At 38.2% G+C, this 23,109-nt stretch overlaps 1 protein-coding gene across 5 annotated transcripts; it reads left to right on the top strand.

The window, feature by feature from the left end:
* Nucleotides 1-1,483: 1,483 nt before the first annotated feature.
* Nucleotides 1,484-19,904, top strand: LOC111574098 (atlastin-2-like). Of its 5 annotated transcripts, XM_023278518.3 has the most exons (16): nt 1,484-1,637; nt 6,389-6,555; nt 7,676-7,888; nt 10,621-10,755; nt 10,856-10,960; nt 11,057-11,107; nt 11,192-11,248; nt 11,637-11,729; nt 11,871-12,009; nt 12,120-12,247; nt 12,579-12,635; nt 12,753-12,824; nt 13,047-13,478; nt 15,353-15,367; nt 16,868-17,181; nt 17,428-19,904. In XM_023278518.3, exons 1-15 carry the CDS (start codon nt 1,565-1,567, stop codon nt 16,991-16,993), a joined length of 1,863 nt encoding a protein of 620 aa, XP_023134286.2. In that variant the 5' UTR covers nt 1,484-1,564; the 3' UTR covers nt 16,994-17,181; nt 17,428-19,904. The 5 variants fall into 5 exon arrangements, with proteins under 5 accessions (XP_023134286.2, XP_054874693.1, XP_054874692.1 ...); XM_055018718.1 differs by having other exon boundaries at nt 10,624-10,755; nt 15,353-17,181; XM_055018717.1 differs by having other exon boundaries at nt 15,353-17,181.
* Nucleotides 19,905-23,109: the final 3,205 nt, after the last annotated feature.

Below are 23,109 nucleotides of genomic sequence, written 5' to 3'. Positions count from 1 at the left end.
GAGAAGCACTTTTATGGTGTTTTAACTGATAGCACCATAAAGTTGTTAAGTGGTGAACAACGTTTCTCTACTGCATCGCTGATATGAGGCTAAACACAGCAGATAGTGTTTATCTTTACTGTGGGCAGAAAAATAACCTTTGTCAGGCTTATAAGGAAGACGGTTGTGTGTTGATCAATAATATAATCGACCACACCTGGTTAATGTCGAATCAGTGAGGGAATAAATCAGCTAATAAATATTATTTGCCACTTTGTTAGTGAGGTTTTAGGTTAATACTGATGTCATAAGGACATAATATTAACGTGTGTCTTTAGCAAGTACGATGTTTAGACATTATAAGAAAGAAAAGTACAATGTAAGATGGCAAACGTCCCACTTGTGGATCTATAACTGCACAAGCCATGAAATGCAAAAAAAAGAGCCGAAAATAGATGAGCTCAAATAACAGCAATGTTAAAGTCATAAACTTTTAAAGGAAAAATATATAGAGCTGTCCAGATACATATTCTTAGTTACAAATCAGATAAAACAGCTTCAGCAGATCAACAATATAACAAAGCAAATACAAAAAAATATAACATGGGACTGAGTTGGATAATAGACCCAAAAATGTTAGGAGCATTCTTATAAAATTCTTATACAGTCTATGGTATGAAGTTAGCAATAAACACAGGAGGGAGTCTTTGCATTTGCTGGATTTTGGATAACATTGTAGAGTCTAAACCTTAATATTTAAAATAGTATATATATATATATATATATATATATATATATATATATATATATATATATATATACATAACAGCTGGTTTGCAGCACATAGTGTAGACCAGTGTGACACTTTTATAAAGTTAACATTATCTACCAAGGGGCAGTTTGCAAATATCTCATATAATATATATATATATATATATATATATATATATATATATATATATATATATATATATATATATATATATATTATATATATATATATATATATATATATATACTATATATATATATATAAAATAAGATAAAGCTATTTCAAAGTCTGAGGGCCATCATTTTTAAATTATTCTGGTTTATAGTAGATTTTTTCTTTCCTTAAATTGCACCCTGGATGTGTTATCTAACTTTTGTCCTGCTGCGGTTAGTTGGGGTGACAAATTTGTATTATTCAGAATAACTCCTGAGGTAAGATTCATCCCTGAGTCTTTCAGGGAGATACCCATTTTCAGGATTTTAGATTTAGTTTTCTACTAAGAAAGTTGTCTGTTATGATATGATTCTCAAACTTTGTTCACTTTAGCATACGTCTTGTGTACATTGTATACTGATATGTAATATAGGTATATCTAAATTTTAAAAATAGACGTGTTTTATTTGTGGTTTACCATATATGTTGTGTTAAATCATTAAAATAAGCGGTGTTTTCTCGGTGTGACTTTATAAACAGTTGGCAGCGTCCCAACAGCTGCAGCCTCGAGGCGGCATGAACTTCAGCAGCGCGAGAAGAAAAAAAAAAAAAAAAAAAAGCTGCTTTGACGTCAGCCACGTTAGATTTCAGTAGTCCAAGATGGCGGAGGTGAGCGGGTTGAGGAGCAGAAATCACTTCGAGCCCAACTGCAAAAACCGAGTCTCCGACGAAGGTAAACTGTTGATTTTATCGGATACGTGTGTGACAACGCGCCGCCAGTTAGTACGAAGCGGAGGAGGCGGATTAGAAGTCCAAGTGTTTGTGAGCTCTTTGTCTGTGTCGGTCGCTTTTCCGTTAGCCAGACGCTCTGTTTTCAGTTGGAGACCCGCGGTGTTCTGCCAAATGTGGTACCCGAGCCAGAATGTGTCTCCTGTAGCTCCCAAACACAGTGTCAACACGGCCCGAACTGTGGGAAAATTACCTATCGTTTATCGCAGTTCGTCAGGAGGTGTTTCCTCTCTGTCAAAGTGTGTTTAAGTTGAACAGAAATGCGGTTTGAAAGTGAGTCTGACCCGGATACAAAATTCAACCGCGACACCTGTCGGCTCATTTGTCCGGGCGTCACTTTCACCTGGACCCTTCCTCGAATCCAAACAAGCCTGCTGTTCCACAGACACCCAGAACCGGCTCCAGGAGCTTTGTGAGCTTTGAAACCCGGTGTTCTGTCACGGAGTTTCAGTCTACACGAAACACTTTACGTTAATCTCATCACACTAATGACGCAGATATTTTTAAATAGCCTATTATTAGTGTGTCCACTTTGCCAGAGGACTCACCACGTCAGTTAAAGTTACCTTGTGGATACACCTAAATACCTGAGTGTATGAATATTTAATACAAGTAACTGTTATTTCCAACAAAAGTAAGGAAGTTAATCATAGCTATCTGATTGTTTTGAATTGAGTTTTATATACTTTGCATACTCATTGTGCTTTCTAACCCAGCTCTGTACAGAATATCTATTGATGGATTGGTTACGAGAGTGTATAATATTCATTTTGGTCTGTGATAACTGTCTTCTTTGGTCAGATGTCTGAAGCTTCAGCATTAAAGTAGTTATATTATGTCAGGGTGACACTATTCAGTCATAAATCACTAAATATAATCCATGTATTAGTAAATATTAGTGAAGTAGAAACTAAATCTGCAACTGTTTGAAAATCATTTGCGTAATTTCCCACACAAAAATGTATGAGGATGTGCAGCTTTTCTTGTTTTTATACAATATATGGCTTTGGACAAATATGAGCATTAAGCATTCACAAGCTGTGACAGTGAGAAGTGATTTTTGTGGTAGTCAGATACTTTATAAACACAGCAAATAGTATTAATTGAAAGTAAAAAAGCAATACATGTTATCAGTACAGGTTACAATTGCTAAATCAGAGTCTCCAGGCCTCATGTGTTCAGGACCTCCTTATCGCAGTAACCCTTATGTCTACTTTCATACACGCCGGTTGACTCTGTGGCAACAACATTCACTTGCTGCTCTTAATCTGCACTTTGTCCTTGCTGACTCCCAGTTGGTCTCCTCACTGCAGCTGAACGTTTGCCCTCCTTGACTCGAGTCCAGACAGGCCGAGTCCAGTTGTCTTTTGGTGCTGGTGCGCAGGGAAGTCAGTGTACTTGCATCCTAATAGGCTACAGTGGATTCTCTTATTCATAAATTCATAGCATGGATTGTTTAAGGCTAGAAGAGGGTGTTACTACCCTGCTTGACAATCACTGGTGTTAATAGTCTGTGTTGCAACACTAGAAAGAGATTTTTGCATGAATTTTCCTGCTTTCTGTCTTAACATCCAAATGAAAATGTGTAATGTCGTAACCAGCAACAAAATATGTCACATTATGTTGCTTGACCTACTGTTTGTAATAAACTTACCATGTGTAATCCAATTTTACTCCCAAAGGTTTGCTAGTTACTTCATTTCTACATGAAACCTTTTGAAAATGTCTGGGAAATTACCTCTTTAAACTCTGAAACCTTCCATATTTAGACAGCTGCTTAAGTGGACCATGGTGTTATCAAGGTCTCTGTCGGATATAGTGCAGGAGTTGAGGGAGGGCAGAGCTGATATGGTGCTGAGATGTAGGCTAGCTTGCATAGACACAAACTATTCTTGCTATGCATAGTTAAAGATAGAGCCCCATCCATGATGGAACAGATGCAAGACTGACTTTGCTTGTGTGTTTCTGTATGATGCTTTATGCTTTGTGTGTAAAATTTATTTAATCCCTTGGTACCTTGGTTTACGTGTGATTGCATGGACAGTTAAACATGTAGGCCAGTTAACATCTGCTCTGTGCCTCCATAAGATAAGAAGTAAGGTGGCTAATTTTAGTTCTGCCCTCGTTTTCTGCAAGCTGAGGAGCAGGACAGTGCATCAGCCACTTTATCATGAGGTGTGAGTGGACACAACAGCAGAGCTAATGGATTTAAACTGGCTGCTGTTATGCTTCCTTGCATGCTTATTGTGTTTTGTCTCTCAGTCACATTCTGCTGCAGTACAGACTCCTCGCAGTCCCAGCAGAATAGCATCTTTGTGCGGGTCCCTTCTATGGCTGCAGTCTTTGCCACTTCATTCTGCTGAGTGCTGCTCTGCACTTGATGGGAACCTGCAATGCCACAGCCTGAGGAAACGTCCAGGGCTAATTTGTTTGCGGCACAGATTACTGTAACGGCCCTGTGCTCTCAGCACTGCTGCAGCACCTCCTGGTTGATCTTTGGATGTCCTGTTTGCAGTTGTCCTTTCGAGCAAGAATTTTACTTGATAGTCTCAAAACTGCCCTTCAACCACCTTGTAGTGGTGTTTAGGTTTGACTATAGCATTACTAATTAATCTGCAGATGTTTTTGCAATGATTGATGATTGACTTTGCTTCCAAAATGTCAGAAGACTTGTTTTGTCCGGCCAGCAATGAAAAAGTTAATATTGATTTGTCTAAAGCATGAGACAAAGAAAAGCAAGTCAAGTTAAAGAGATCAACTGTTCATTTTGTAGTAGTTTCTTTCCCAGCTCTTTGATGATCCAATCTGTTTTCTCACCTTTGTGTCTTTGACCAATGACTAATGATCATTTCTATCACTGATTAATCTGTTACAATTAAGGAATTGATCACAATTTTGTTGGAAAGTAATAACTTGTTTTGTTTAACCGACAATCTGAAACCCAAAGATATTTTGTTTTGCAGCCATATGAAACATTTTAAAACTCTTGTTTTTTGAGAACAGGAGACAGTAAATGTTTGACATTTTCTTTGAAAAAACTGTTCAAATGATGAATTGATCATCAGAATTGTTAGAAATTGTTTGGTTGTCATCAGTCAAAAGACTGATAGAGTAATTATTTCAGCCTTTGGCAAGTAGCGTAGACAAGCAGACTGACAGTGCCAGAAACAGAGAACCAGTTTTTAGATGGAAACGCTCACTTAAGATTTATGATATGCCATGAACTTGTTGAGACTTTTTGCGTGTGTTATATGTTTAAAATGTCACGTCTTGTTGTACTCCAGGAGGAGCAGCTAGCTGTGGAGATGATCTGATCTCTAACTGACCGATTTTCTAACTTGGACTAACATGAAATGTAATTTGTTAGCTTAGTTATTACATTTCCAATGGCTTTGCCAGGGGTTATGCATGGAAAAAGTTTGCAAAAACACTTTTGTAGAGTGTGAACAGCTCTGTTTCTGTGTCAAGAGGTATTTAAACACACAGACTTGGTCTGAAAATGTAATCAGTAAAAGCTGCTTTAAAAAAGATACCATAGCTTCATTTTTCAGTAATTGTCAACCTACAACTGGAACAATTTGTCGATCAATCAGCAGAAAATTTAAAAGTAACACTTCAGATTCTTAATAGTGAGGATTTGCTGCTGTCTTTTGTCTTACGTGATAACATTTATTATCTTTAGGGATTTAGAAAGTTGTTTTAAGCTGTATTAGCTTTTTACTGGTGAACACGTGTTGTGTGTCCTGGGGGTGTCTGTGAAGCAATAATGAGAACTTGTCTTTTGTACTTTTGGCCCAGCACTCCTCTCTTTTCCTTTTTTTTCGATGGTTAGTGCTGCCAAGGCATTTTCATCTCTCTGGCCATATCAATGGATGAAATGCAGGTTGTGTGCTTATCAAGGATGGCAACCAAATTTAAAGAGACGGGTCATGTTGGTTTGTCGAAACTTATTTTGAAGGCAGTGAGAGACAAAACTTAACACACCTGAGTGGCTAATCGCTTAGACATTTGAATGAGAAGGTTTAATGCTTGTGGTCCGACCTGTTCGATGGACTGTGTCAGTCATACGGCTGAGGGATTTTCACTTTCAGTACATGCTTGAGGGATTGTCATCGTAAACCTGCACCTGTGAATTTTTTATTTGTAAAGGTGGTGAATAAAGTATTTCTTTAGTGAAAGTTAGTGTCACATACAGTTATTTTACTAGGCTACATGTAGTCAGTAGTGTATATTTCCTGGTTTCCGTGTCTCATCTGATGGTAAACTTGATATTTTGTGTTGTGTTGGCAGAGAATAAAAATGCGCTGTCCTAGTAACTTACTTTACTTGTGTCCTTTTTTCTGGCCCTTTGTGATTTTCAGCGGAAGGCTATTTTAGAGCTTGACCTAGATGGGAGGACCAGAGTGGATAACAGTATTTAGCCCAGCGCAGAATGCTGGAAAGACTCCTGTCCTCAGTTTGATCCATATAGGGCATTTCACTTTCTCATGAACCTCTCAGAACAATAGTCGGTCTGTCACATTAGCTAACGTATGACAATAAAACCTGTTCTGTGGGAAAGCGGGTTTTGGTCTTACCTCAAAAACCAGCCCATACATTCTTCTCCTTCTCTCTATAACGTCTTCTATGCAGCATAATGTGATGTAAGCAGTGTAATTTTATCTTTGTCTCTGTGCTTTGTCCCGCTATCTCAAGGCTTGAGTGGCGTGGAAGATGTCCCCATTTTTCGACAGAAGAAGAGGCCTCCTTTAGCCAGGCCTGAAGACCTGGAGGATGACTTGCTTCCCAGGACCATGGCCTCAAACTCCTCCAAAAATGCCAACCTCATCCCCTCACCAGATGAGCAGATTCAGGAGGAAGAGGTGAAGTTGTCATGCGTTTGCTTCCATATTCCAGTCTTCTGACAAGCATGTAGAACATATCTAAGATTTATGTGTGTCACATAAGAATTCCTGTTTGTCTTCTGTTTTCAACAGTCTGAACATTATTGAGAAGAAAAATGTTTTTACACATGCCTATGAAAAGGTTGAAAGACAAAAACCAAATGAAAACAGAATAGAAGTAAACTTTAAAGACACGAACAAGCAAGAAATGGAATCATCTAGATAAATGTTGTTCATTTGCTATTATTTCATGTCAGTTAGGGCCATAACTCATCTTTGCTTTGATCTTTCATTCAGTGATTAATATGATGGTTATTTCCTATATTAATCAAGAAATTGTTTGATCTGCAAAACACAAGAAAACTTGAAAAAAAACAAAAAATGATTAATTTGCTTTATTGTAAGACAGGAACAAGTAACAAATCCATTGGCTTCTTTGCCTGAAAAATACTTGAGCAATAATTAATCTGTTATGAAAATAAGATTAATTTGCTTCTGGCCAAATAATTAATTAACTTCCTTAACTTCTTTCAGTTTATTTTCACGGTGAGATTAATCACATGATTTCTGAAGACTGAGTGGACAAATAAAGTAAATATTTAAGTAAATTTGTCAAAGCAGGTAGAAGATAATCTCTCTAGTAAAAGCATTAAGAGCCCGATGAAAGGCAGATGCTGCATTTGTTGGGTTTCTTTCTATAATTTGATATTCTAAGTCCTTGACCGTACAACGGAGATGACTTATGCTGTGAATTGGAGCTATATAAATGAAAAATGAATGGAATGGAATGAAATAGAAGACTCCTCACTACAGAGTTACTTCCATCAGTGAAAAGAAATTTCCTGTGTTTATTCAAGGCTTTTATGTTGTTAAGGCAAAAAGTACAGATATTCAGTCATTTAGTTTGTTTAACTGGTAAAAATCTTTGACTTCTAGCCCTGAGTTTGTTCCTGTTGCCTTATTTTCTCCAGTGCTTTGTTGGCATTGTGATTTTCAGTTCTCTGTCTCTTCCATGAAACTTGCCACATCAGCAGTGTAATCACTCGAACCTCTCTGGATGCCAGGAAAGCGCTGATTGATTGCGAACTCTCGTCTCCAGGCTGTGATCGAGGAAGAAAAAGCCAGGCCCATCCAGATTGTCCTGGCCAACGAGGACGAGCACAGCTTTGAGCTGGACGCTGCTGCGCTGGAGAAGATCCTGCTGCAGGATCACGTGAAGGACCTGAACGTGGTGGTCGTGTCCGTGGCCGGAGCTTTTCGTAAGGGGAAGTCCTTCCTGCTGGACTTCATGCTGCGCTACATGCACAATCAGGTGAGATGAACAATGTGGTGTTTTCATTCTTACTAGACCTGCAAGGGCACACGATCCTGTGAGAATTAATTTTCAGAGACAGATATTCAGTTAAGTATTAACCACATGTTTCAAATGCAGACACTCGAAAAGCACTGATTTATTAACATCCATAAGGAATAATCTGATCTGCTGAAGTATCACAAAAGTTTAGATATTAACTTTTATCAATTTAAGGGTCACTATATAATTGAGGGACTTTTGAAGTCCATGGGATACAGCTTGCATACATTTTTATTAAAAATAAAAAAGCTAATGTTTTTTATGTTCGTTAGGATCACGTCTTTACAAATTCCATAATTATTTATTATGGAAACAATCACTTATTAATAAAAAATGACTGGATATCACTAATATGTCAAGTAAATAACCATCCCAATTTTATAACAACCACCTTCTAATTAGCTAAACAGTAATAAAGTGAGTTTATTCACAAATAGTTTTGATTGTGTTCTTTTTATTAAGTTGAGATAATCATGACAGATATTTATTTTTTGGCAATATATCAAATTTTATATGGAAAATAACAAATTGTATCTGTGTCCAAGAAATCACTTTCCACTAAGTTCCCCATTACAAAAACACCTCTCAAGGAAGTGTGTTAATTCCAGATCACATGACCTGCTCCACATGATGTCATTTCCTCCTGAAGAAAAGACTGGCCAGACTCCAAGGCTTTCTGAGTTATTTAATATAAAGTAGTGTGTGAGTCAAGTGTGGATTTATGGCATGTAAACAGGTTTACTACAATATCTTTAGAAATAACTTTCAATTTCAGTTTTACTCAATTGTATCTATAATATTTTAGAAGAATCTTTCTCTAAAATGCCATGTGGTGTTTGGTTATAGGTGTCCATGTTGATTTTAGGCCTGAAAACAACAAAAATGTCAACTATGGTACACAAAGTCCCACAATTATATATTGACCCTTAATATTCTCTATTTCATCAGGCCCACCTGTACCATCTAAAACATAATATTGAATTTACCGATGAAGATCATAAGCGCAGGCTAAAGAAATCATCCATAAATCAGGTTGGCACGACGCATAATTTTTAGTAGTTCAGATACTTAACAGCATATTTTTAAGCGAGTTCTTGCACTGGTGCACAGTTACAGTGAGAACAGTTAAGAAAATAGTTGACATTAGTACTAATTCTGTGTTTACATGTGCTAAGAAAATATACAACGGCTCATCCTTGCTCTGAGCTTGATATTGAGTAATGCTTGGAGTCAGTTGAGATTGTGAAAACAGATGGGCTCATCGGACAGATGATATTACAACCAATTATTGCTTTTGGAGGTGACTCCCAAAGATGAGCGTTTCCAGTCAAGTGTCATACTGAGAAAGTTGCCTAAACAGGAGAGTCAGATGTGGAGCAATAAGACATGGTGATTTCAGCTGGTCTCAGTGTTCTGGGAAGGTGAATTTTACCTTTTAACAGCTTTAGATTTGTAAATCCTTTAATTAGGTTTTTTTGTTTATGATTACTGGTGTTTGAATTTATGTCTTGAAATGTTAGGTACACAAACACATTAGTATGTCCATCCAACAAATGTGTCTGGCACGAGTAACAACAGCCAGACTTTCAGACCTGCTGCTAGCAGCTGGGCACAGAGAAGCCGTCAGGATCACTTTACAGAACACTCAACACAACCACACACACACACATGCACACAACAGGAAAAATGTAGGAATGTTGCGATGCTTTCTCACAGCTGTTAGCCAGCGTGATGATGACCACTCATGCAAGTCTGTGCTCGTGTTCACACTGTTGTTATTTATTAACAGCAGTTAATGTTGCAGTTTTAATAAGCATGTAAAACAGCTGTGTGTCCGTCACAAGGAGAATTATCAGACTGCAGGTATTTGTTATTATCAGATGACAACCTATCATCTTGCTCTGTCATCATGCCAGAGAGAAAATGACGCACTGTAATGAACCAGGAATCAGCGTTCTTGCATAGTCTGACATGCAAATCAGGTATTTGCTTTAGAAGCTGCATTTCCTGTTTGCAGTCGGTGGCTTTCCTCGCCTGCCACTGGGATAAACAAACATGGTCACAACTACGTGAATCACAGCAGCTGTTAGAGTAAAAGTGGCACAAAGGAAGCTCTAGGATAAAATAAATCATTTCTGGGAGTGTTTCATATCCTTTTTATCTAGTTCCTTTGGTTTGTGCTAACTACATGCTGTACAATTATCTGTTTAGATAATCACTATAAAACTGTACACCGTAATAGCACACTGATAGCAGGAATTAGTTTCTTTCTCAGTCAACACTGTACTGTTGGATACAGGATAATTACATGGTGCTGGTCAAAGTGTGGACTGACTGGTGTCGCCAGTATCAATGCTTCTTTCTTATAAAAGTCTGGATGTACAGATTAAATGCGATGGTTTGAAGAAAGTGTGGTCACAAAGTTTATTAAACTACAGTATATACATAATACCTTATTCACCACAAAAACCCGATAAAAACAGTTTCTCTTTCTTCCCCATGTGCTAATCTGTGCTAAATGCTTGTGGACATCAGTTCTTTGACCTGTTCCATGTTTGCACTCCTCTCTCTTTCTCTGTCTGATATCACTATCTGTCCACTTCCTCTCTACATTCTCTCTCTTCTGGCCTTTACCCTTCACCTTTCCTCTCCATCTCTTCTCTTTCTGTTTTTTTTTTGTCCTTCTGCAGCAGAACGAGTCGTGGATTGGAGGCGATGATGAGCCTCTGACGGGTTTCACCTGGAGAGGAGGCTGTGAGAGGGAGACCACAGGAATTCAGGCCTGGAGTGAAGTCTTTGTGGTCGACAAGCCTGATGGCAGCAAGGTAGACTGTTGTCTTAAATGTTTAATTTCATCTTTCATTCATATGTTTTCACACATCTAAACCGCTGCTGCTTTTTGCGCTCTACATCTTGTTTTCCCAGGTTGCTGTGCTCCTCGTTGACACTCAGGGAGCTTTTGACAGTCAGTCCACCATAAAGGACTGTGCTACCGTGTTCGCCCTCAGCACAATGACCAGCTCTGTACAGGTGACGCTTATAGCATGTCCTGTTTTTTTGACAACTGTGCTTTTGCCTCATTCTGCCATCCTTTAAGTCTCGTGTTGTGTTTCTCTTTGTTTTCAGGTGTACAATCTGTCCCAGAACATACAGGAGGACGACCTGCAGCATCTGCAGGTTGGTGTCATTTCTTCAAGTAACACCAAAGTCTCCTACGCTGTCTTGTTTTGTGATCATGATTTGTTTTTCTCTCATATTTAGCTCTTCACAGAATATGGCCGGCTGGCGATGGAAGAGATTTACCTGAAACCCTTTCAGGTATTGGGTTCTTTCTATTTTACTCTGTGTGCATGAATATTGTGAGAACATTTTATACATTTGTTCTTAAAAAAAAAAAAAAAAAAAGCAAGAATGCCCTGTAAATGTGCATGTTGGCCATGAAATCCTCCTGTACAGGTTAATATTAATAGAAAGTCATGTATTTTGAGGGAATAATATGAAACTATAAAACTGAAAAATGTAATTTCACTGAGAATCGATGCTGTAAATGAAAACATGAAAAGTTTGGACAGTCAAAAAGTAAAGTAAATCATGAAATATCTAGACTCATAAACAACATTATTATTACTTCAGCAGGGATTTTTCTCCACAAGATCATTTACAGTGAGTCTCATTGTGTTTCTGTGCTGCTGATTGTGTGTTTCAGTCCCTGATGTTCCTGATTCGCGACTGGAGTTATCCTTACGAACACGACTACGGACTGGACGGAGGCAACACTTTCCTGGAGAGAAGGCTGCAGGTTAGAATCACTGTTTAAATCAGGTTGAAAATGCGTATTTGCTTTTGAAGAACACAGGCTGGTCACAGTCTCAGATACACCACATCTCAAGCTGATGGCAAAGACAGCGCACACTGACTATGTTGCTTTTTGCTGACACAGGTCAAACAGAACCAACACGAAGAGTTGCAGAATGTAAGGAAACACATTCACTCCTGCTTCTCCAACATCGGCTGCTTCCTGCTGCCACATCCTGGCCTCAAGGTGGCCACCAACCCCTACTTTGATGGCAGGCTGAGAGGTGAAACAAAGCAACACATACTTGGGAATAATGCAGAATGACGGCTGGAGCATGCTGGATGGAAGTGTCATACAACAGAAGTGAAGTCAAAGTTTGTTTGTGTGTTTCAGATATTGATAGTGATTTTAAAAGGGAGCTGGCCAGGCTGGTTCCTCTCCTCCTGGCCCCAGAACGACTGGTGGAGAAGGAGATCGGAGGCAACAAAGTCACCTGCAGAGATCTCGTGGAGTACTTTAAGGTACTGCAGGGTTTTACTTTAAGTTATTCTAAGTTGATTAACTTAAGTCCTCAATTTTTACAGTCTGCTGCCATGTCTGATAACAGAGGATTAGTCATTTGGTCTCACAACCAGAGAGGGTTTTTCCCACCCACTTAATTTGTCTCAGCACAGACTCACAACAAGTAAACGCAGACGTGATAAATCATGCTTGTTCGAATTGTGCTTCAGGATTTGGCAGTATTGCACCATGGTTTTAAAAAGAGTACTTGCTATGATGTGTTTTCATGCCAAAATTTTAACATTAATAGAAAACACTTGTCATAATCTGCATGGTTTTTCATTCCTGCAGGCTTACATAAAGATCTACCAGGGTGAGGAGCTGCCTCACCCAAAGTCCATGCTGCAGGTTAGTTACTGTCTCAAAACCGACAGACCTTTATAAGTATAGTTCTCACTTTTTAGATTGTTATTCTCATCCTGCAGTGAAGTCGTCTTGAATGTCATTGTCTCTTCTGTTTGTCAGGCGACAGCGGAAGCAAACAACTTGACCGCTGTGGCAGGAGCCAAAGACATGTACAGCAAGAACATGGAGCAGGTAAGAACACGTTTTTATTACTCATCTCATCTTTTCAACAAACTGTCAAAGTCGACTAAACCAACTTCAGTTTCTTAAGGAATAGCACTGAGTTGTTCAGGTCTAGTTTTCATCTCGTTTCTGGGAATCAAACACCACACTAGTAGAACAATTCCTGCAAAGTGGGGCCTCATGAATCCAATTACAGCCGGTCTTCCTCACAATTTGTCGTTTATTCGACAGGTCTGCGGCGGGGATAAACCCTACATCGCCCCGGGTGACCTGGAGCGCTGCCATGAGGAGTTCCGTGAGCACTCGGTGCGTTTCTTCCGCTCCGTGAAGAAGATGGGCGGCGAGGAGTTCTGTCAGCGCTACCAGAACCAGCTGGAGGCGGAGCTGGACGAAGCCTACACCAACTTCTCCAAACACAACGATGGCAAAAACATCTTCTACGCAGCGCGCACGCCCGCCACGCTGTTCGCCGTCATGTTCGTCACCTACGTGGTCTCCGGGATAACGGGCTTCATCGGTCTGAGCACCCTGGCGGCGCTGGCTAACCTCGTCATGGGCGTGGCGCTGCTGTCGCTCTGTGCCTGGGCGTACGTGAAATATTCTGGAGAGTTTCGGGAAATTGGAACAATGATAGATCTGGTGGCTGAAACGCTCTGGGAACAGGTGGGTAGTCAGTGTATATGTGTGTGTTTGAGCAAGATCTGGCTTGTTTTTGGTCAAATATAATGTAAATTTGTTATGATTACTTGCGTTATGACAGTTGAATTTTACTAGAAATGTTTCAGGTATTAGAACTTTTTAAAGATAGTTCAGTATCAGTGTATTTAAGAGAAAATAAGTCTTTATTAATCCCACAGTGGAAACACTTGAGGTGTGACAGCAGCAAAAAGGATTGTGAAGTTCATATTCTTCATATGTGGATATTTAGGTTGTACAAATTCCTCTGGATGTGGGGAAATAGCAATATTACATGTCAGTGGTATTGCACAGATTTTTTTATAAGCAGAAATACAGATAAAGAAGTACTAATATTGTATGGATACTGCACAGACTCTTGTATATATAGAAAAATTGTCAGCAAAGAAGTCAAATATCACAATACTTGAGGTAATTAACCTTTTTGTCGTCCTGCGGGTCGAAATTGACCTATTTTAAAGTTAGAAAATGTGGAGAAAAAAGTGTATTTTCACAGTGAAACTTCTGATGTCCACATTTTCAACATTTTTGGGAAATCTTTGAACATTTTTTTGATGGAAAAAAATGTTAAAAATGTTTCTTAAGAACATTCACAAAAAAATGAACCAAAATCCAGCAAAATTTGCTGGATTTTGGTTGATTTTTTTTGTGAATGCTCTTAAAGAAAATCTTAGAAGTTTTACTGATATATATGGAATCACTTTAGATATTTTTAGGATTTTTTTTTTTGGAAGATTTTTACTCATTTTTTGAAAATATTTACAAGAATTTTCTTGCCAAATATGGGGGATTTTTTTAAAATAAAACTTTCCAGGGAAACTTTTAAGGAATTATTTGAATTTTCTTCCTGAAGGTTTTGCAAATTTTCAGAAATTTGGGGAATTTTTTTGCAGAATTGTTGGATTTTGTTCAGACAAGGAAACAATATTTTGTGGTGCCCATAAAGGAGGACAACGGGGGGGTTAAGAAACCATACCTTCATTTTACTAGGATTCAAACAATCAATTAATCATAGTATTGATTTATTGTGTTTGATCAGTTTTGTTTGAGTCTTTGCCTTTTCCGTAGTTTTGTTTCTGTAAGTGTTTACTTCACTGTGGTGCAGAATTTAGAAGAGCTTTAAATCTTCATATTTCAGAAGCCGGAAGCAGCAAGTTCGGAATTAATGCTTGATAAATAAGTTAATCAAGTTAAGCAATCGCTTTGTTTGAGAGAGTAAAGAGCACTCACAAGGCAGTCTGTTGTCCTGTGATATTGCCTTGAATATCCAATGTTGTTTAGGTTTATAGCAGATCAAGCAGATAGTTTAAGGTTACTGTTGTTTTTTTCCTGTTCTTTATACTGCTGTTTAATGCTGTGGGTTTGTCCATCCTGGTTTTTTGTGGTGATTAACAGATGGTTACTACTGACATTTCTGAACGCTTGATAATAGTCTGGGTTATATCAGATTAAGTAAACAACAGTATAAATAGTTCTTTTTTCCAGGAATGCAGCAATCCTCCTCACATGGCGTGTGTGAATCTGTCTTTTTCTTTTTTCACCTCCCATCTGTTTTTATTTCCTTCTGTCAACTCCATGTTTCTGAATGTTTGCCAGGTTTCATCTTCACATTCCATCATCCGTCAAGTCTGAAATCCAGCCATCACCATCTTCATTTTCTCTCCGTTCTTCTTTCGTTTGTTACACTACTCAAGGGAACAAATGTGAAATCAGTTTGTTGATGTTTTTTTTATAATGTTTGGAGTTTCATGAATGTTTGTGGTTCACCTCAAACTTCACGTCTCTCGTTCCTTCTCCCTCCTTCCTCTGTTTTATCTCTTTCTGCCTCCCCTGCTTTTCAGAGGATGGTCAGAAAGGTGAGAGGCGTCGCTTCCCGTTTCTCTGATCTTCTGCCTGCCGTTCTCAACATCCTGCCTGAATTCCGTTTCTCCTTTTTTCCAACACTTTCTTTTGTGTGGTTGTTCATTGTACGGTGCTTTTTTATTTCTGCTTAACCCTCTGAACCCCAAACCAACCAGTGGGTTAAAAGGGTTACCTTTAAAAAACTCCCCAATCATTGGGATATCGATTTGATGTGGTTTCCATATCATTATAATTGATTAAAGTCACTTTTTTTCTACGCTTCATTTAAAAATTCACCAAAAAATAAACCATTTGGACCAGATCCTGTAAATAAAAATAATATTTCTCAGAAGCCACAAATGACTGCAACCAAAATTCATGACACATGTTCTTGGACTTTTTGACTGAACTGAACTTTTTGCTGTGTTTACACCAAGCAGATAAGAGAGACTGAGAGGAAAATAATAAAACAGTCAATAAAATAAGTGCAGCGTGGCTTAAAAGTGGTAAACAGAAGAGCAAGTTGTTGTGAAATATCTTCATAGAGTTGCTGTGCAGTGATGGTATGAAAAACTCCTTGTTTTATACTATGTGGAGCCACCTTTTTTCACAAAATTGATAATAGCTGTGAGCACTTGTTCAATGTTAAACCTGCACTACAGGCCAAAAGTTTGGAAGCAACTTCAAGTTCCTGTTCACAATGTCTTTCTTGAAAACCAGTATGAATTCTAGGGATTTTGGGATGTATTTACTGCATGATCAGACTTTGCTTTCTTTGATCTGCACCATTTTCCTCATTTTACCTTTAGGTATACATAGATGTTACCAGACCATTGCTGAATAAATGTTAACAAAAGAAAAGAAGGGCTTAGGTTTAGAGTTGAGAAGATTTGCGAGAGTCACAACTTCAGTGCAAAAGTTAAAAAAAACAAATCAGAGTTTGCATTATTCACTTTAGCTCTTTGGCTTTAGAGAATTTGCAGACAAAAATCTGCTATAACTACCACTGAAATATCTAGAAAGAAACAGCTGAGTAAAGACACGAGTACAGATACAAATACCTGATAATTATAGTAAAGATGTATTCTGATGAGTGACTCTTTATATAATAATCGTGTTTATTTTGTTGCAAAGTACACCAGCGAAACTGATTTTTTTTTAAAAATTTTTTTTGTACAAGTTTGATCTTGCTTCCAAACGTTTGGCCTGTAGTGTAGATATTCCAAGTTTCCTGTTTTTGTGAAGGAGATGCTAAAATAAATTTACGTTTTTTATGACTTATGTCATAACTTAGGTAGACTGCACTAAAGATATTTCTTATGAGCTCTCTATCCATCTTCTTCCACTGATAAATTTGCCCATCGTGAGTAAAAATACAAGTGACGGGAGCAACAAACGCCCAGAAGTTGCCATTCAGAGGGTTAATCTCTCCCTTTGCCATCATTTTCCCACCTCCTACCTCAGTGTGTGTCTTGTTCTGTATTTAACTCTGTTCCTGCCTGCTGTCCTCTCAGGTGTTTTCCAAACTTTGGGAGCCCGTCAGGAGTCACCTGGCGTGGCCACTCTCTCTGCTCCCTTCCCTCCCGTCGTCGCTGGGACTCCGAGCTCCTCTCAACAACAACTACAAGAAGACTAACTAGCTGCTGGCTGGCTGCCGGACTCACAGACTGTTAAACCTTCTTCTCATATCAAAACTCCTGCAGTTTGCTGGCTTCTCTGTTTTTCATTTTTCCAATGGTGCTGGATTCTTATGCTTTTACTCCTGGTGTGGAACGCTGCAGAACAGGCTCGTCTCAGGATCTCGAGGACGTGGAGCCTGACTAAAACGGTTTATGATCATCTTATTCTGATGAATGTGGATGGAAAGCTTTTGTTTTGTTTAACGGTCTTTTCAGTTCAAGCGTTGTGTGGTGAATCTGTGGAGACTGCATCCTGTTTTTGTTCCCTTATTTGACCTTGAACTTTTTTTTCCCCTCTTAACCTGCTTTCTTTCAGTTTGTCTCCAGTGGAGGCTGTTCTTAATATAATCTGTTCTCACATGAAACTCTCTTTTGTCGTCTTTCCTCTGCTGCAGGTTTTGAAGCCACTAAGTGAACATTATATGGAGGACAACGTCAGGCAGACGGTGGTTAACTCCATCAAAGCCAGTTTGACAGAACAGGGCTCGCAGCACACCAAGTTAAAGACTCACTGATGCTCTTCCTCCTCTTCATCTTCCCCCATCATCTTCATCACCCTCCTGCCCACTCACTCAGTGTGTCCAGTCCTAGAACTGTGGAACTAGTTCAACACCAAAGCTGACCCTCTTTTTATCGTTTCCCGCCAAACGCTCATCTACACATCGCTGCCCCATCTTCATCCGTCTGTTAAGGACCTGTAGGCACTGTACTGCTCTCCATCGCCCCCCAGTGCCTCACATCAGATACTGCATGTTCATGAGAGGACTGACCGGAGAAGCTGCCTCTTGCCAAATCCAGACCTGAAGGATGTTCTCTCCGTGTGCCATGCTGTGGTAGATGCATCGTACTGTAGGCTGATACTCACACCGAGCTGCACTCGCTTCCAGACTGAGCTGTAATTCAGGGAAAACTGACACCGCTGCGAGCAGAAGTTCTCAGCGTTGGATGCAAACACTTGAAATGTTTTTGTCCTACAGGCCAGACCGTTCAGAGCTCAGTTTACTTCCTCCTCAGCTTGATAACAACATTTCCCATAAGCACAAGTGACTAATCTACGCTGAAAACTAATGAATGTTCTGTTTTTTCTGTGTTATTTCAGTGAAATAAGCAGGTTTTATGATTCTGCTGAAGTCTAGCTGGAGAGGTAATTTAAATGTTCAGATTTACCTACGACTCTGAACTGAAAGGTTGAGCGCAGGAAATGAAGCAAAGTTGTATTTTTTTTTCTTCAGTCTGCCTCCATTCATTAGTTAATCAGGTAACATTTGTGTAATCAACCTCTGGGCTCAGGTTGCTTCTAGATACGATCTCTGTACGTCTCTCTCTGTTTTTGCCCTTAATATGTTTTGATTGGTCATATTAAGGAGCTGAAGGAAGCCTCGATCCTCTCAGCTGATTCTCTATATTTTGTTTTTAATTTTAGCGACTGACGTGTTTTATCTGGCCTTCAGTGTGTCGTAGCGACCTGCCAGCGCATGGTGTTAAGAGGAACTTTTAGAGCCCAGTTATAGTGAGACAGCTCATTTTAAAACCGTTTTCTCTTCCACTGAAGCAGCTCTGACTGGCTGTGAAGTTTGATTCGTGTTTTGGGAATCCGAGCTCTGATGATTTAATACCTCAGCTGATCGAGCAACTGACTGTTTGCTCTCTTTACCCCTTTAAAGGATTAGTTTTGGGAAATCTATTGATTCCCTTTCTTCCTGAGAATTACAGATGATAAGAATTAAAATACTGTCATATCTGTGTGTTAAAATAAAGCTACACTTAGCGTAGCTTAGCATAAAGACTGGAATCAGATGGAAACTGCTAGCATAGATCTGCCTCCCACATTTTTTTCCCCACTATTTTAGTAAGAGTGGTGCTAAAATTAGCTTCTTGTGTGACATTTTCTAGCAGAAAGTGAACAAGAGAAGTGTTTGGCACCAAAGTTCTTCAAGAAAATCCTCTGAATTTTACTTTTTCTCCGTACAATGCGTTGAGATTGGTAGGACTGTAGACAAACGCCTCCCCTTGCATTTGTCTGGAATAATGTATAGATCGATTTGTTTCACATTTACAAAGTCAAGTCTGTGTACAAACACAAGATGTATTTTCACTGAAATTGACCAAACTGTACTGAACTAGACCTGCTTTTTCAACCTTTAACTTTGGACAGCCATGCTAGCGGTTTCCATCCGTTTCCAGTCTTTATGCTAAGCTAAGCTAACAGGTTTTGTATTTAACAGACATTAATCTTCTCGTCTGACTCTGCAGAAAGCTCCCAGAATTCCTTCACCTGACATGTAATAACTCGACCTACTGCCTTCTCATGGCTGCTGACTGTTTCTAAATCAGACCTCCATCTCCCAGAAGCAGCTCAATGACTGGTAATAACTCCCGTCTTCACACTAACAGCTGCATCACATCTGTCTGAGCTCTCTCTGCATCGATTCCATCCACATGATTTGTCACCTCAAGCGCCAATCTCGTACTGTACAGTCTCTCTTTACCTGTGTTCATATATCACAAATCGGGCATGTATGTTGGATTAAATATTTAAATAAACTTTGTATACATTTTATAGTGAATCAGTTGAAAAGTGCTGTTGTTTTTTTTTTTGTTTGTTTTTTTCCCTCCTCTTGATCAACTTACCAGTCTGTGGTTTGTTAAAGAACGATAAGTCGCTGCTGTAGGTTTACACATTAGTTTCCTCCTCTTCACGAGAGCGGACGTTAACAGAAACACGGTGTGAATATTCGGATTCTGATAGGAAAATGTTTCGATTGTGACGAGTGGGTCGGAGACAATGTCTGTCTGCCTTTTAAAGATATCTCTGGTAATTTATTTTTGAATAAAATGTTTACCTTAAGAATAAATCATCAACACAACTCTGTTTTGGCTTCTTTTTGTCTTATTTCTTGACAGATGAGGAAGCAAGTAGCAGTTTATCAAATTTTTTTTTCATTTCTTGTTGGTTTTTATGTATTTTTTTGGTAAATGAGACAGTTTTATACTTAATTAAGCAACACAAGCCAGATAGGATGTTGAAGTAGATCATTCTTGTGTTCAAATTGAGCTTTTTGTCTTTGTCAGGCAAAAATTTACCTGAATTCTGTGTCAGGATAAACTATTTATGGTGCCTCTAGCGATTTTGTTAAATCCTAAAATACATGACTTTTTATATACAGTCATGGAAAAAATTAATAGACCACCCTTATTTTCTTCAATTTCTTGTTCAATTCAATGCCTGGTACCACTAAAGGTATATTACCTGAAGAATACAATGAACATGACAAAAAATGCAGCTGATTACATAATATTTTGTGTCCTATTTGACATGCTTCAGCTTCATTGTATTCCCAGGGTGTATAAGAGGACATTTCATGTCATCAGCAGCACATGTAAAGACCTAGAGTGGTTCCCTGCTGACATTCAGGCTGTAGCACAACTCTGAAGTTGTCAGCTCTTTTTCTTTATTATTAGCACTACAAATAATAAAGGGCAGATTATGAGTCATCACCATGGAGCAAATTCATGCCGATACAGTTTATGTCTGGAAAAGGTATGAAATTTAAAAGCAAAGACTCCAGGAAGAGTAGCCACAGTTAAACAGTCCAGGGTTTAATGGTGATCTAAATACAACTTCAAAATAATAATAATAATTTGCCTTTATTTGTCACAAATACATTACAGCACTGTGCAATGTTGATTTTTGCATATCCCATTCGGGATCAGAGCGCAGGTTCAGCCATAGTACAGCACCCCTGGCGCAGGAAAGGTTAAGGGTGTTGCTCAAGGGCCTGACAGTGGCCACATCAGGGTTTGAATCACTGACCTTCTGATCAGTAGTCCAGAGACTTAACCGTTGCGCCACTGCTGCCCCCTCGTACATTATCTTCCTATGTCCTAAATGAATGCATAGCTTGAATTATGGCTTTGTGGATATAGGCTGTACCTCCACCCCTCCTTTATTCTGGTCCCCCATTAATGTTCCCCTTTCAGTTTATGCATGAGCAACTAGTTCTGTTTAGTTCCAACAGTCAGCCTTGGAGTCTCCTACAAACAGTCAGCAGTATGGCAGGTCACAGTCAGCCATTTTCAGTGTTAGTTATCTTTGTATCTTGTCATGATCACATGACACTTGTTTAACCCTCATCAGTACAAAACCTACTTCATCTGTACACTTCAACAACCAGCAGGTCTGTTGTTGTCGGCCTTCAGGAGGGTCTCTCATGGCAGCCATCTTTGATTGCATGGCATTTCTTAGTGATCACAAACGTTTCTGGACTCCAAAAATCAGTTCTTAGTCATGTATGTTAGTTTTGGTTTCATACCAAAGCAGCTACTACATTGGTTTATCACTGGAAGAAATGTGCACTACTCTTCAGATCACTTTAATATACGCTACATTTTCAAACTGATATTGTCTCGGTGTCGCAGTTTTTGGAAATTATTTTAAAGAAAAGGTTAACTTGATGTTTTGTTGTCGTTTCATACCATACTGTAAATAATAAATATTTAACTGTCATTTTTGTCATCAGTTTAGCGTTACTTCATAGATTTTCAATGTTTTGACAAATTACAGTAAAACCAAAGGAAAAAATGTATTCATTTACATGCTAACTGCAAAAAACAAACAAACAAAAGGCCAATGTTTTTAATTTTCCTAAACACAGCTCATCTCCAGTTGAACTCTCTGATGTCTGATTTTTTTTTTTTTTTACTTGAACCCAAGCACCTCTCTCAAACTTTCATTCTTACAAAGCTGTGGCGCAATTTATTCTCTGGTGAAGCTTCCATGTGAAGGAATGTCAGCAGCTTTTAAACGCTTTAATGTTGGACATTTGTTAAGAAAAGTAGCAGAAACTTGACACTCACCAGACTCCATTTTCCAGTCAACAGAGGAGGACAACAAGGTGAGAGTTACTTTAACATTATTATTCTTCTGCTGTCAGAACCTGATTTCTGTTCTTGGTGTTTTTGCCCATCAAACAAACAAACGATCAAACAAACAAACAAACAAACAAACAAAGCAGACCAAAACTAAATAACATTCAAGTAAAAAATCTGCATTTTATATTTATATATATATATATATATATATATATATATATATATATATATATATATATATATATATATATATATATATATATATATATATATATATATATATATATTTACCACATTAATAGCACATCTTTCACAGTATTTTTTTTTTTTTACTGTATTTAAATCTGAAGATTTAGGTATTTTCCTTTTAGTATGTCAAAATGTTTCATTTTCAAAACTATTTTGGAAAAAAAACGATAGTGGCCCCAGGTAAAATAACAGCCACTTAAAGTGCTAAAACCCTGATTATTAATGTATATTTAGTAGTGACTGTCAGGAGTGATTTTGGTGAAAGAAACGCAACTCAGTGAAAGTGGAGGAAAAAATAATCTAGAATATTTTATGACACGAATATAAAAGCATTTTACTGACTATGACATTTTGTTGGTGCTCTGAGTAACATTTAAAACTTGATACCTCGGAGTTAATAAATACTTTAGTTCTAAATGTGTTCATCGCTGTGGTTAAAAATACTGGAGGGTCTTTGACTTAATATTTAAATTAGTCTGATTAATGTCCATAATTTATAACACTGTTGGGTCTAAACCTTAATATTGAAAAATATTAGATGTCTCTCTATGATTAGTAATACTGCAGGGTCTTAAGCTCAGTATTTACACTTGTTCATTTAATTTGTCGAACCAATTTTATTTGTTGACAGGAAAGCACTTTGGCACAACGTCTGTTTTTTTTTTACGTATTGTACGATAAGAGTGACTACTTTACTAATAATCAAGGGAGCTCTCATGTGTCTGAATTCTCAATAAATAAAAATATATTAAAGAATGACAGTAAAAATAAAGCAGACAGCAGACACATTACATTACATTAGGATGTAAAAGAAGAGGTAAATGAGTAAAAATGTAAGATATAATAATCATAAAAAAATAACAGTAATGCTCACTTAAAACTAGTATAAATAAATTCTTTTATATACCTTATGATTGATTATGTTTTGGGATTCATAGTGTCAGATTACAATGATA

This window comes from Amphiprion ocellaris, chromosome 16 (genome assembly GCF_022539595.1).
Source record: "Amphiprion ocellaris isolate individual 3 ecotype Okinawa chromosome 16, ASM2253959v1, whole genome shotgun sequence".
Lineage (NCBI taxonomy): Eukaryota > Metazoa > Chordata > Actinopteri > Pomacentridae > Amphiprion > Amphiprion ocellaris.
Note: the sequence above shows the minus strand (reverse complement) of the source record. Positions and strands in the feature narration are given on the sequence as shown.

What these genes read in the sequence shown, in the direction of transcription:
- LOC111574098 (XM_055018717.1), top strand. Translation starts at nt 1,565, where the DNA reads ATGGCGGAGGTGAGCGGGTTGAGGAGCAGAAATCACTTCGAGCCCAAC. An exon ending in ACAAGCCTGATGGCAGCAAG is followed by an intron (nt 10,756 to 10,855) that starts GTAGACTGTTGT and finishes TTGTTTTCCCAG; the next exon opens with GTTGCTGTGCTCCTCGTTGA. An exon ending in CTTTGATGGCAGGCTGAGAG is followed by an intron (nt 12,010 to 12,119) that starts GTGAAACAAAGC and finishes TGTGTGTTTCAG; the next exon opens with ATATTGATAGTGATTTTAAA.